Source organism: Prinia subflava, chromosome 11, assembly GCF_021018805.1.
Source record: "Prinia subflava isolate CZ2003 ecotype Zambia chromosome 11, Cam_Psub_1.2, whole genome shotgun sequence".
NCBI lineage: Eukaryota > Metazoa > Chordata > Aves > Passeriformes > Cisticolidae > Prinia > Prinia subflava.
This window is the reverse complement of record NC_086257.1, coordinates 13,520,332-13,533,797: the sequence shown is the minus strand read 5'-3', so window position 1 is coordinate 13,533,797 and position 13,466 is coordinate 13,520,332. Positions and strand designations below refer to the sequence as shown.

The 13,466-nt window shown below is 36.9% G+C and overlaps 1 protein-coding gene across 1 annotated transcript in view; it reads right to left on the bottom strand.

Annotated features, from left to right (window-relative positions):
• ACAP2 (ArfGAP with coiled-coil, ankyrin repeat and PH domains 2) overlaps nt 1–13,466 on the bottom strand; it is a 59,690-nt gene that overhangs the window by 4,223 nt on the left and 42,001 nt on the right. Inside the window, exons 11-22 of the mRNA XM_063408718.1 lie at nt 10,685–10,736; nt 9,234–9,334; nt 7,950–8,055; nt 7,312–7,520; nt 7,025–7,094; nt 5,682–5,776; nt 4,192–4,376; nt 3,277–3,369; nt 1,811–1,998; nt 1,368–1,477; nt 881–991; nt 575–636 (exon numbers count right to left, since the gene is read on the bottom strand). Coding sequence (XP_063264788.1) covers nt 575–636; nt 881–991; nt 1,368–1,477; nt 1,811–1,998; nt 3,277–3,369; nt 4,192–4,376; nt 5,682–5,776; nt 7,025–7,094; nt 7,312–7,520; nt 7,950–8,055; nt 9,234–9,334; nt 10,685–10,736 — 1,382 coding nt within the window. The remainder of the gene's footprint in view (nt 1–574; nt 637–880; nt 992–1,367; nt 1,478–1,810; nt 1,999–3,276; nt 3,370–4,191; nt 4,377–5,681; nt 5,777–7,024; nt 7,095–7,311; nt 7,521–7,949; nt 8,056–9,233; nt 9,335–10,684; nt 10,737–13,466) is intronic.

The window sequence follows — 13,466 nt, the reverse complement described above, 5'->3', positions numbered from 1 at the left end:
TTTGTTTCTTATTAGTATCTTGACAAATAAAAATATTTAAAAATAAAATTTAAGGAAATTATACTTTCCCATCTGGAGTCAGTTTGAAATATTTGATGTACATTTTTTACATTGGTGTGCAAGTATTTTTTTCTCAAAAAAAGAAAAAGTAGACCATTCCACAAGGAGAATGGTGTCCTGGAATAAGATGAACTCTTCAACTGTCTCTGAGCAAGTGGAGTCAGAAAGCTGCTACTAAATAATGTCAGGTAAATCCTAACATTACACAAATGTCAATGGAACAGCAATAGGAGAAAACTGGACAACTACCAGCAAAATAGGGTGGCCATGGCTGTGGTAACACACTGCTATAATGATGCTCTTTAAACAGTCTCCTTTTAGGTTCCCTAAGCACTCTGACAAAGTCACACCACTGAATTTCAATGAACCTTAAGAATGTGTGGGTTTATAAAACATGATTGTATGAAGCAATCTTAAATTTCCCTCAGACACTAAGAATCTAATTGTAAACTGATAAATTCCTGTATACACTTCTTATACTGCATTTCAGTGTGGTTGTTAGTAGAGTATTGACCTGGCTGCCCATAGAGTCCTTCTGATTCACGCATTTCTTCATTCATCCTCGCTAAACGCAACCTGCCATTCAGAAAACAAAAGGAACAATGTCATCTTTAAAGCACAAAAAAGACTACAATGCAAGACCTACAATCCCCTCCTGAATCTCACATCAAAGATGTCATCTACAGATAGAGTATTTTGATTTTTCTTTTGTTCCCTCTTGTTTTTATATAAAGGAATTTTGACATTTCTTGTATTTTTAACTTGAAACAGAACAGCAAAATCTAAGTTATCTAGCCAGAAAACAGAATGTACAACTTACAATGTTACAATATCTGCATTTGCAGCTTCCACTGCTATACTCAGTGGATCTTTCCCATCTTCATCAGTGGCATGCTGGTTTGCTCCTCGTTTTAGGAATAAGCACACTTGCCTGTTTAGAAAAAAAACACTGAAGAATATTTTTGACAATAAAGGAAAAAAGCCTAATAAAGTCAAGCTAGATACAATGTATTTAGCTTAAATCACCAAAAGTCTCATATATATCAAAACTGTGCACTTCACCTAGAACATGTAAACAGAGAGTAAGCAAACCATTTATTTAACCCACATTAGAAAACGTCTGTTTTGCTAGTGGATGAGACTGCTAAATCAAAATATTAGTTCCTCTCACACAACCAGAGCTTAAGAAAAACTTGTATCACCTGAAGTAGTATTAAAATATCAGAATATCTGGGGCAATGAAGAAGCTTTGCATGAACAATTACAGTAAAGGATGGCCATGAACAAAATGTGGGGCAGTGAGTTACCCAGTGTGTCCTAGAACTGTGGCATGGTGCAGGGGCCCCCTTCCTTTCATGTCTCGGATGTTCACATTGGCCCCATTCTGCAGCAAAAATTCACAAGTAACCAATGAACCCTATGGAATCAAAACAAAGAAACAACTCAGCACCAGATCTCTAGAATCAAACCAAACCTCTTCTGCCTTCTCACCGCTGAGCCACCCGCCAAAGGAAACAAAAGGGAGTTGCTTCCATATCAACTTTAAACACTACTAGGACATAGAATTCAAAACAAAGCATTAACAGGAAAAAATATTTCAGAAACAACTCTGAAAGAACACTGTAAACACAACTTCGGCATCCCATTATCATTCATTAGGGAAGCAAGCAGCTCAAAAGGAACAGTGACACAGAAATATCATTATTTCCCCTGCTCTCCTCCCCCATCACCAGTGCTGTATACCACATACCCCTCGCACTGCCTGAATGAGTGGTGTTGCTTTGTTTTCTTCCACGTTGACCCAGTTTACTTCAGCTCCATGAGCCAGTGCTTCTGCCATGTGAGGAAGATTTTTCTCAAAGGCAGCTTGATACAACTGCAGTCCTGGACTAGGCTGCTTGGAGTCACAGAACACTGGAGACTCTTGCTTGTCTCCTTCTAAAAAGAAAAAGGAATTGCTTACCTAATCTGTGTTTTTACAAGGTACCTCTTAGAATTCTGATTAAAACACCATTTCCCTGGCAGTAGGTAGCTCTGCATTTGTGGAATGCTATGCATTGTTGCCCCATTCTGCCAGGTGAATTCACAGATGCCTTTAGCTTCAGCAATCAGGCAGGGTCTCTTACAGAATTATTACTGCACAGAAAACACTCTCTCCACATTACTGGCACATGTATATACTTCAATCTAGATATTCCATGTAATTTCTAAGAAAGTGTTTAAGGTTTGGAATGTGTTTTCCTGTAAACTCTAAGATAGGAATAAAACATTTTCTGTGGAGATGTAGTCATACAAATGTATCTTTATCTGCAGCACCTGAGTATGAGGCTAATACTGCTCTGACCTAATTTTTAGTTAATAGAAACCACTGTCATTTACCAATTACTTGCTGTGGCTATAATCTTTTGGACTAATGCATAATTTTTCTCTTCATCTCAATAACGATTATATGGAGTGAAGTCTGGGACATAAAGATCTTGTTACCTAAAAGCTTTTGTGATTTACAGCATCGTAAATACTTCTATAACATAATCAAAAAAGATCCAAGCCACATGCTGCCTGCCTGTATGTGAACACCTGTGAACTACTGGATTTAAAACATACCTTAAAAGACTGCTTTGATGTAGAAGAATAATTCTGCTTTATAAATAAATGTTTTGGAAATTTGGAGAAGCCATACTCACTATATCTGTCAGAACAGCATACTAAAATGAGCAAATAACTTCATTCATCAACGTACAGAACTTCTGAGTAGAGGGAATGATTTTAAAGACTTGGTCAAATCCACATAAATAAGAAATGGAAAAATTAAGCAAGAATGCACAAATAACACATAAAAGCCTATTATCTGTGACTCAAGAGGAATTCTATCTCTGCAGATTTATTTATTTATAAAAGGATCATGCATTTCTGTGGAGACTTGTCTTTCTCAAAATGCAGCATTTCTCTATGTGCAAAAAAAATGCATATTTTGGGATCAGTCTCATCTGACTGGAAAAAGCCATAGTTCTTTGAAGCCATTTAGAAGGATTAAATGCCATTTTTGGTAGCAAGCCCAAATGAAAGATCACTCAGGCAAATTTTACCCTTGCTAAAAGCATTTCAACCAGGATAGCAGACATGAATTGTATTACAAAGCATTAATCTTTTCTACAAAAAAAAAAAAACGCTGCCAAGTGATTAAATTTGCATCTTAAAGTACAAAACCTAACATACCTGGTTCATACAAACTGTTGGCTGATATAGTAGAGGCAAGGTGTTCTCTGCTGTCATCAGTGCTCGGCTGGATCCCACTGTCACTGCTTCGGACTGTTTTGGGGAGAAACTGCAGTTACTATGCAGAGCTGAAGCTACCTACACCTCACAGATACCATGATAATAAAGCAAGCTCTTATACTTGGTCCTGAACACAATTTTTAAAAAATGGCTTGCTCTTGTTCAGTATTCTTAATACATCCATAGAAAAATATGAAGTCACATTTTGTAACCATAACATTTACAGTAATAACAAATGTCAGAGATAATTGGAAATGAAAAAAAAAATCAGGATAAGTAAAAAAGCTTAAATTATTTCATGAAAATACTAAGCAATGCAGCAGCCTGGAGACAACAGATTGAAGCAGGGAGATGGCCACAACACACAATGGATCACTAGTGCAAATACTGAACACGCCACAGCTGTAGTACTTACTACTACGGAGTTTTGAAGAGGTATCAAAGTAGGAGAAGAGTGAATCAAGTTCATCAGGACAGAACAGAGACTCCCGCCTCGCCTCGTCGCTACTTACAGCAACCGCTGGGACATGCAGGTTAGCAAAGCACAAAGCAGGCAGTAAGGAAGGGACAGGGCAGGAAAGAACGTTATTGGAAAAATCAAGAAGGATGAAAATACCGAGGAAAGAAGGTGGTTAATGTGATTCTGAATTATTGCATCCCCATTCCAAATCCTTCCCCACGTGAAAATGCACATCTCTGAAGAAGTCTTTGATCCCCTACACTCTACGCTAGGCTACAACACATTAAAAAACAGATTCCAAATTCTCTGCGTGAGGCAGAAGTCAATTAATATAAAAACATGTTACCTTAAAAAGAAGATGGGTAATATAGCTAAGGAGAGAAGTGTGTAAATACCTTTGTGGGATGCTGCCCCTTGTTCCCCTGCCAAAAGGGATTTTTCAGGGCCACTGTGCCTTTTCTCTTCCTGACTTGGAGGCAAAACTTTTGTTCCAGGCTCAGGCAGAGGTACTGATGCAGCTTGCTTCTCTACAAACTTTCTTTCCACATATTTTGCTCTGATGTATGCCTCCTTCTCCTGCCTGTCATACACAAAATCCCTCGAGTTAGTAAGCTAATATTTTAGTATTTTCATGTATTAAAAAAAGTCTATTTTGTACTAAAGTCAGTAACCAAACTTGTAGCTTGGCATTGCATATAAGACACACCTATAGCACATTTTCAGAAAGATGCAAAGCACACTGTCACTTTCTAGATTCTTGATGGAATTTTGCATAAGGCTCAAAAGAAAGTAATTTTGTTAAGTTCACAAACATGTATTTATTCTCAGACAGAGACTTTGGAAAGTGATATGTGGAAGAAATAAGCATTAGTTACTCTGTGTTACCTGTATTAAACCTTCATACATGTTTACATTGTTAATAACCTATTAATAAACATATATTTAGTTTCTTATGTAAATACAAATTGCAACATTTGTTAAGGGAACATTAAGATTACACAAGAAAACAATAACAAGCCTAAGGTAGGCACAGCCATCAGTTCCATATCACATACTAAAGTATTTTTCCTTGTAACCTGAGGTTATCAGCTTAAGACACAACAGCAGTTGTGCCAAACTGATAAAAGGGGCTGTAATTATTGCATTGAAACTGCTGAAAAGCAGTTACCACTAGAAGGAATATCCAGGAAATCTCCTGCTTTGTGTATATTATAACCCCTGTCTCCAAATTGCCAACACTTCATAAAATGCAGTTTTCTATACTATAAAACTGCTGGGCACCAAGCAGCACAGAATTGGAAAGGTAGTAAAAAAGCAAGTTTTAAGAGACATCCCATACAGCAGCACAAAGCATCGGGAATCTACCTTCAAACACAGATTAGCATCAGAGAAATAGAAGACAGCAGAACAATGATTTGAAGGCTGCTGTAAAGCAGCAGAGCTCATGTACAATGTAGGTAGGCAGATGAGAACATTCTGAGGATCAGGGAACGAAAGTCAAAGGGCAGAACAAAGTCACTGTAAACAGAAGGAACAGCTCCTTCCAGGAGCACACTCACACACTGAGTACAGCTGGCTGAGCTGGTACCCAGCAGAGAGGAAACAAAATCCACATGTCCACAGTGCTGCTCTACAGCTGCCATCAAAGGAGGGAGTGAGATCACAAAAAGAGCAAATGAACAGGAGAAGCAGAAAGGGACCAACAGAAGGAATACCCAATAAAGAGAGAAAGTGAGAAAAGGCAGAGAGCAAGACATACTGGTGATACAGGGAAATGAGGACACTAAAGGAGTGTAACACAGTTAAGTGGCAGCATATTTTACAGTTGGAGGCTGAAGGAAACAACAATAAAAGGAAGCAACAGGCACTGCTGATAAAATACTACCTTTGACTTCCAGACTGTGGCTTCTTTACTCCCACTTTTTCCAACTTCGCTTCATATATTCTATTTATAACATCATTTCCCAATTCACACATAAGCTATAAAGCAAAATAAATAAATTCAAATATAGTTGCAAAAAGTTTTACCTACCTATTCACTTGTTTTTAATTTCACTCAGCCTACATTTACAACTTAGTGTTTTCACTGGTAAAAGTACACTTACAGAAATAAGCATGGGTTTATATGATAATAATGAAACCATCAGTGGATAGAGACACCAAATTCTGAGTAAGATAACAAAAATAGTCACTTTTAAAGTGCCTGAAAAACAATCACCAGAATGACACCTACAGGCCTCATTAACAAAGGTGCTTTTCCACCAGCTTTGCCAGGAGCTGTTCTTACCCCATCAGCAAGAGACAATTCAACCTTACCCATGGACATTTTTGCCAAACCACAATATGATTCAACTATAGAAAAAAAACAAAGACAAGAGCCTACTTAAGGAGAATTTATCCCTATTGATTGCAATGAACAGACTTTCTGTTTTTAATACCAGGTAGAATACTTAGTTCTGGTGTCTACATGAATAGTACAAGAGGTACTTTTTTTTTTTTTTTTTTTTTTTTTTTGGAGTGGGTGTTGGAGGTTGATTGGTTGTTTTCTCAGCATGAACAGATTGATAAAAAATTATTTAACTACAAAGCACATTGTCTTTTGATTGTTCAGAATAGAGAAGCAATTCCCAAGTGCCAGAACATCAGAGCTAGAAGCAAATGCTTTGCATGAGTTATCCAGTTGCACACATGCATCCATGCACGAGTTCCTGTTTCCGGATTTCAGCGTCACATGATTTTTATAACCGTGGGTCAAGCTAGAAATCTGGCACACAAATATCACACAACAGCAGTTGCATGAGTATTCTCCTAGAGGCCAGAAGCATCCCACTGTTAAGAGCTGACATTCAAATTTTTGAGTATGATCATGCTCTAGGCTGATATATCACTTCCAAAATTTTCAGCCCACTGAAAGACATCATTGGTTTGTAAACAGATTTGCCTTTTTATATGCTGAAAGTATCAGATGAAACTTGCTAGTCAGAGTGCACTCCAGAACCTGAAGGTGTTGTAAGTTGTTCTGAATTGCAAGTTTGTAGCACAAATTACTATGGAGTACAAGAAAGTGTGAATTAAAATAAACCAAGACACAACTGTAAACATTTTCTGCTCAAAACTGCAAGACACACACTGGGTACAAATGTGTTTCCTGCATTGAACTTTCTGATGCAGAGGCTTTAGAACAACAATTTAAGTACCAAATAGAAACCTGTTTCAAAAATACTATACCTTTAGGAGTTCAGGTTCCCATGAATCCAACGTTAATGATCTCACTTTTGAAAAGTGGACTCCCAAGCTCCTAAACAACATGGAAAAAAACACTAACCTGTAACTCCATGTTATATCTTGCCTCAAACAGATTTACCATTAGTTTGTGCAAATAAAGCAGCTACCTCAATTCTATTTACAAACAAGGGTCTCTAATTTTCTTTCAATATACCTTTGAAGAGGCAAACACCACAATTCCTAATTAAGCCAATGCACAAATCAAACGCAGTTGTGAGGAGTTCCCCAACCTGTGTATCCCAGAGCACTCGATGCACAGTGTGATTCCCAGGTTGATACTGGCCCAACGAGGATCTGCCAAGCCACAGTCACAGCAGGCAGCATTACCAGGAATGCACTGGACTCGCTGCAGAGCACTCTCTCCTTTCAACAACTTCTCTTTTGTCTCACTCCCAGATTCTAGGCTCCCAGTAGAAGGGGATGATTTCTTTTCCTGTTTCTAAAAGAGAAAAGACACAAATCAATTAAGAAACACACACTAAACTAAAGAAATTAAAGTCCTGTAGATACTGACTGTGCTCTTAAATTTGTTAAAAGTCTCTTCTGCCAAGGCCAAGGAAAGCCACAGAACTAAAAAAAAAGGCTTAGTTTTTGGAAGTTATATAAAACTGAATATAAGAATATCCCATGATTTTTAATCACACTACAGAAAAATCTCAAAAATACATATAGGCCATGGTAATATTAACATGATGAAGTGAAAGACAGATTAGGTATAATTCACAGCCTTCAAAATTTCATTGCATTTCCACTGGAAGACAAACAATGATTGGGTTTTTCCCTTCCCTCTCATTAAAAGAGGTTTCATATATTTAAAATTTGCAGGACCCAAAGAGGCAGTTGTTGTTTGGCGGATTGTTAAACTCACCTCAGATTCATCCCCTTTCTCTCTGTATGCAGTGGCAATGCTGGTCTGAACAGCCTTAATCCATGCCTGCCGCAGCTTCTCCGAGTCAGCCTGCAGCATGCAGCTCCTGTGGCAAACATAAAGCTCTCAGAGACAGGGGCCAAGCAGCTGACACCCAACAACACCTTGCTCAGGAGGCTGCTTACTTGGAGCAAGGCTCTTGCTGTCCAAGTAAATTGTTCAGTAGGCATCATCTAATAAACACATTTATTTTAAGATAACAAAGCAGCCGAGCTTTTGTGAGCTGCAAACTCCCAATTTCAAAATTATTTGCAGGTAACAGTGATACAGAAATGACTCTTCCAAAAACACTGTCAACGGCTTAGCTTCCTATTCCTTCTCTTATTCCAAATTTTTCCTTTTTATATCCTCAAATGCATTTTACCCCCAAGACACAAGACACAGGTATCAGTCCTTGAAAACACAATCTGACTCACTGAGATCAAGAGAGAGTAATTTTAAAGCTCTCTGACAAAGAATGAACTGCTTTTCAACAGTAAAACAAACAGGTCATCAAAACTGTTTCAACACTTATGGTTGGAAAAACACAGGTAAGAAAGAAGAAAATGTATGTTATAGTGAACCACAAGTGAGGATGCAAACATGAGGACAGACAGCAATCTACTCAGAAGAGAAATGTAAGGAGGAGTGGAGAGTGTAGATAACCTCCAAACCCAAGAGCGAGTTGACCTTGTATTGAAAACTTAAATATAGTCCTATCTCAAAATCACTGATAAGGAATTCATGTCCTGCCCTCGCTGTGGCAGGATGCCGAAATTCCCTAAGTACAGCCAGTGCACTGCTGGAGCTGAAAAAATTTTTATTTGGTAGTTTTATTTATTGCACTCTGAAGTATAATTTAACATCACTGAGACAATAGCTTATTTATGTGCTTCTTTCTCGTTGTACCAACCAGAAATGTGAAGAAACTGAGAAATGTGATCTATTTTCTACATTACTAAGCAGCTGATAGTATCAGCTAAGCCACAGCGGAGTTCTGTACTACAAGCAATTTGTGCAAAAAGCACAAGAATGCATGTTTATTTTAATGCCAAAAGTAAACTAAATACCAGGGACACTTCTCACAGTATCACTTACTTTCAGCCAAAATTTCAGCGAACAGAATTTTTCAGATACTTTTCCTGTTTTGATCCATCCCAAGAGAACCATTAATCTTACATTTTAAAACAACTACATGTGATGATTTTTATTTTTAAATAAACATACTCCATTGCTTCTCCTTACTTTGTTGGAGAAACCACCTCAAAACAGAAACGTCTTTCTATGTCTTCACAGTGTTTAACTGTGCAGAGCCGCAAGTCTTCAACAACTACTGTGGGATTATCCTAGGAGACAAAAGTTGACAAAAAAGTCACAGAGAAAAAATAATATAGCTGATAGTAAGACAATAATTATTAATCATTGAATTCTATTTGCCTGGTTACAGTAATTTTTTTCTCTTAAAAATAAAATTTGAACTCAGTGGATTTGGTGATACTTAGATATATAGGGTTGTATTTACATAAATTTTAATTTTTAAGTTGTATTCAATGAAATTTTAATTTTCCAAACTTTGGACAATTTCTTTTTACCTACAATCCAATCTACTGAATAATCAACACCTTAAACAACGGTATTCAAACCACAAAGATAATTTAAGAAATGCAATTAACTTGTAAGTCAGAAAAGTTATACCTAAATCAGCAGTATTTTAAATGCCAAATAAAAAAACCCCAGAAGCGAATGCAGTGGGTTTGTAAACTTGATTCAGTTCATAAGAATCCCATCCTGAGCTATCAGCATTTTGAAAGTAAAGTTAAAAAAAGAGCAACAAGAATTCACAAACACAAAACTCCCAACCAAACATGCTCACACAAACTCAACTGTGTTTCCTTTCCCACCACAGAAAAGAAGCCCCTTGCTTTGACAGCATCAGATAACAAGGAGCAGCCTCTGATCCCAGGCTGTTTGTAGTCAAGAGGAATTAATTCCCATAAGCTCTTTGCTCTTTTTTCCCCCCACCCTCTCCATACAATCTCTATTTTTTTCCAACCTGAAGAACAGCTACAGCTCCTTGCTGCAAAAGCAGGTTCTAGAACAGCAAACAAAGGAGCAGGGGCCCAAAACCTGACTGAAAAGGCTTCTATGGCTTGGGGCAGAGCTGTACTTGCTGTTTTAACATTAAACTGCTGCACTTCCCACCAGCAACAAGGCAGATCCTGACTGCTGAACCACTGTGCATTTTCAACACTAAATACATGCATATAGCAGCCCTGAGTGCTTTGTAACAGAAGCTTTTGTGCTTTTTTCCCCCAATTGCTGAATTGGGTGTGTGAACCAGTGAGTAACTGGAGGGAGCAAGTCCTGAAAGAGTTAAACACAACTGCTCAGAGAACAGCATGGAATATCTGACTGCCAGCAAGTGAGCACAAGCCTTTTGGGACCAGCAACTTTTAAAGCTCTAACTAGGTCACAAAACCCACAGAAATAAAGTATATGCTTACAATCAGTGCACAGGAATCTCAGAATCTGTCAGTGTAACTATTAGTCTCATTTCACAAAGGGAGAAACTAATTTAGAAAAAAGTAGGAAGTTGTTGAAGATCACATGGGATGCCACATCAGCAGTTTCCCCAATCAATCTGGAAAATCATCACCCAAACCCCGAACTATCCCAAGCCAGTTTTCAATTCCTACCTTAAATTTCTTCTGGTACACAAGTTGGTTATTTTGTATTGAGAACCAGCGCCTATTCAAATGAAGAGACATCCAGAGAATACATAACTGATTTCATACTGCTTATTTAACTGAGATGTGCTAACATACAGCCTACAAAGAGACTGCATAAAAGAATTCATGAAAGTAATGCTGCAGTCAGTTTTGGCAAATATTTCATGATAATAACAAAAACAGAGAAAGCAGAGACAAAACAGAAAAGAAAGCAAGGTTGAAATAATTTGAGTCCTAAACAAACACATTCATGTTATGACAACATTAGTTAAGCTATCACACAAAACACTTTCATTTCAAAGAACATTTCCTGCTGTATTTTAGCAGCAAGTTACAATTTTAAGTAGTTGTTTGATAACACAAATTCAGATAGTTTGAATAATAAAAAAAAACTTAAACCCATGTAAACTAATCCTGAAATATTTTTGGGAGTAAAACTAACTTACTAAGGCACTAAAAATACTTCAGTGTTGCTATGCCATGCAGGTTTGATATCTATATTGGGCATGTCTTAATTTTTTTGATCCTGAAATAAAAACACTGCACATAAAAACTAAAAGAAAAAAAAATCCTAAAAAACAAATCAAAACAAAACCAAAACACAAAAAACCAAACCCAATGAAAACCTTTTAAGCAGGATCCTAAATTAAGCCTCAGCTTTAAAGGAAAATATCAAATAAAAGATTTAATGAAGGCATCCTGTAAAATCCAAAGGATAATATAATGCTTAAAAACTCCTCTGAACTCTATCCTTCCTTCTCAAACTCTCTGTTCACAAGGGATACATCACAGAGAATGGAAAAATCACTCACATTTTGAAAAAAATTACCTCAGATCTCTTAATAATGAAGTTTTATCAGACCACTGAATGCAAAAAAATGCAGTAGACATAACCACGCCTTTCTAGCTCTTCTAGGATTCACAAAATAAAAGCTAACCAATTATCACAGTTTCATTTTCACTGACAAAAATGCAGGGAATGTAAAAAACGATTCAGTGAAATTTACACCTTGTTTTGTTCAGCCTTATAATGCAAACCTGCGTTTACCACAGCATCATTCCTCATTCATCTCCAATACCCCACCTCTACCACACATTTTTTCCTGCACTGCCAGTTAGTTTGAATGTAACAGTAAACAAAATATTGTTGTGCAACAGATCTTGTTATTCTCCACAGGCTGCTGAGCTTCAAGCTAGAGTTTACTACTATTAGTAACAAGAGGGCCCCATGTATTTATTCAACCACCACAAGCCATTCATGGAAAGAAGTGCACAAAGATGGTTAAGAAAAATTAATATATACAAAAAATGTTAGATGCAAAACAGAATCTAGTATTTGTTAGAAAGGTTAGTGTTTCGTAGACAGATGAGATTCTACCTTTTAACAGTTTTTTCAAATGTTGTGCAGATATATTTAATTTAAAAAGCTACAGGATCTCCTGTCATCCTTGACTTTTTCAATTTATTAACAGCAGTAGTTTTAGTCACTGCTGCTGAAAAGGTATCATCTTTCCTATCTATTTACAGATGCAGTAATTATGCCTCAAATATAAGGCAGGTTATTGCTAATATTCATATAGGAAATTTAACAAAAAAGCAGACTTGAAAAGGAAATAAACTCACATCTTTTTTCATGTGCTGTTTTTGAACATAACACAGAACAACATGAAAAGTGGTGCCTAAGTGATAAAAGGAGTAGTAAAGGGGGAAAAAAGCAGCCTTGCCCCAAGATAATGAGCAATGGAGCAAATCCCTAATAAGAACCTCAGGAAGTGCAATTAACTTCATTAATGCAATGCTTCATTTGTTCTACTAAATATTTCATGAGTTACTCTAGTAAACAAGCTTTAATCTCATCAGTTGGATATAAGTGAACACACAAATTGTAACATAAATTTGTGCCATGTTTAAAACCTAGTTTATAAGTTTTGAAAGTATTTCAGTCCCTTTTTTTTCCTAGTAGAGAAATTAAACCTGTTAAAGAAAAATTTTCAGTCCAGGCAAACAGGGTGAAGGTTTTGGTGCTTTTCTAAAAGAAACATCTACTGAATGAGATCAGCAATTTAGAATGTAGGATAACTTGTAGATCACACTTGAGAAACAGACGTCAGAGTCAATACATTTTATTTTTTGCTTAACAAGATGGAAGTGTCAGGCTGCCCTCCAAGGTGCCAGTGCCACAGAAGTTTTATTCAGGCCAAAATCTTGGGAATTATTTCTCATTAACCAAATACCATTAACAAACTCTACACTTCACTATAGCAAACAGACTGCTGGGGGTCTACACCAGCAGGAATTTCTGAAATTACAAATTAAATTCAGCCAGGAACTTCTGAGGCACAATCTCTCTACTGAAGGTGCTGCTATAGGGTAACCCACATCCATCAGGTTCTAAGAATAATTTAATAACTCTTCAGGCATCACGTGTGCAGTAAGTACTGATTATCACCAAAGTTTCCTTAAATGTGTCATTCTGTCAAAAGCAAGTGAGAAGCATGGTGAAGGAAAAAACATTCTTGGGAATATTAAAGTAGTTCACACTGTCTCACTTCGTGGTGGTGAAAATAGTTGTTCCTGTTTAGAAACTGAATATTCCCCGTCTTTTATACCTACACAATTCAAAACTGTATTTATTAAATAGGAAACAATGCAAAATCTGTAGAAAAAAAACCCAGTTTCTGAGAACTGAGAGTAAAATACTGAAAATAAATATTAAATTTGAGTTTAACATAAAAAGTGAATTGTGCTT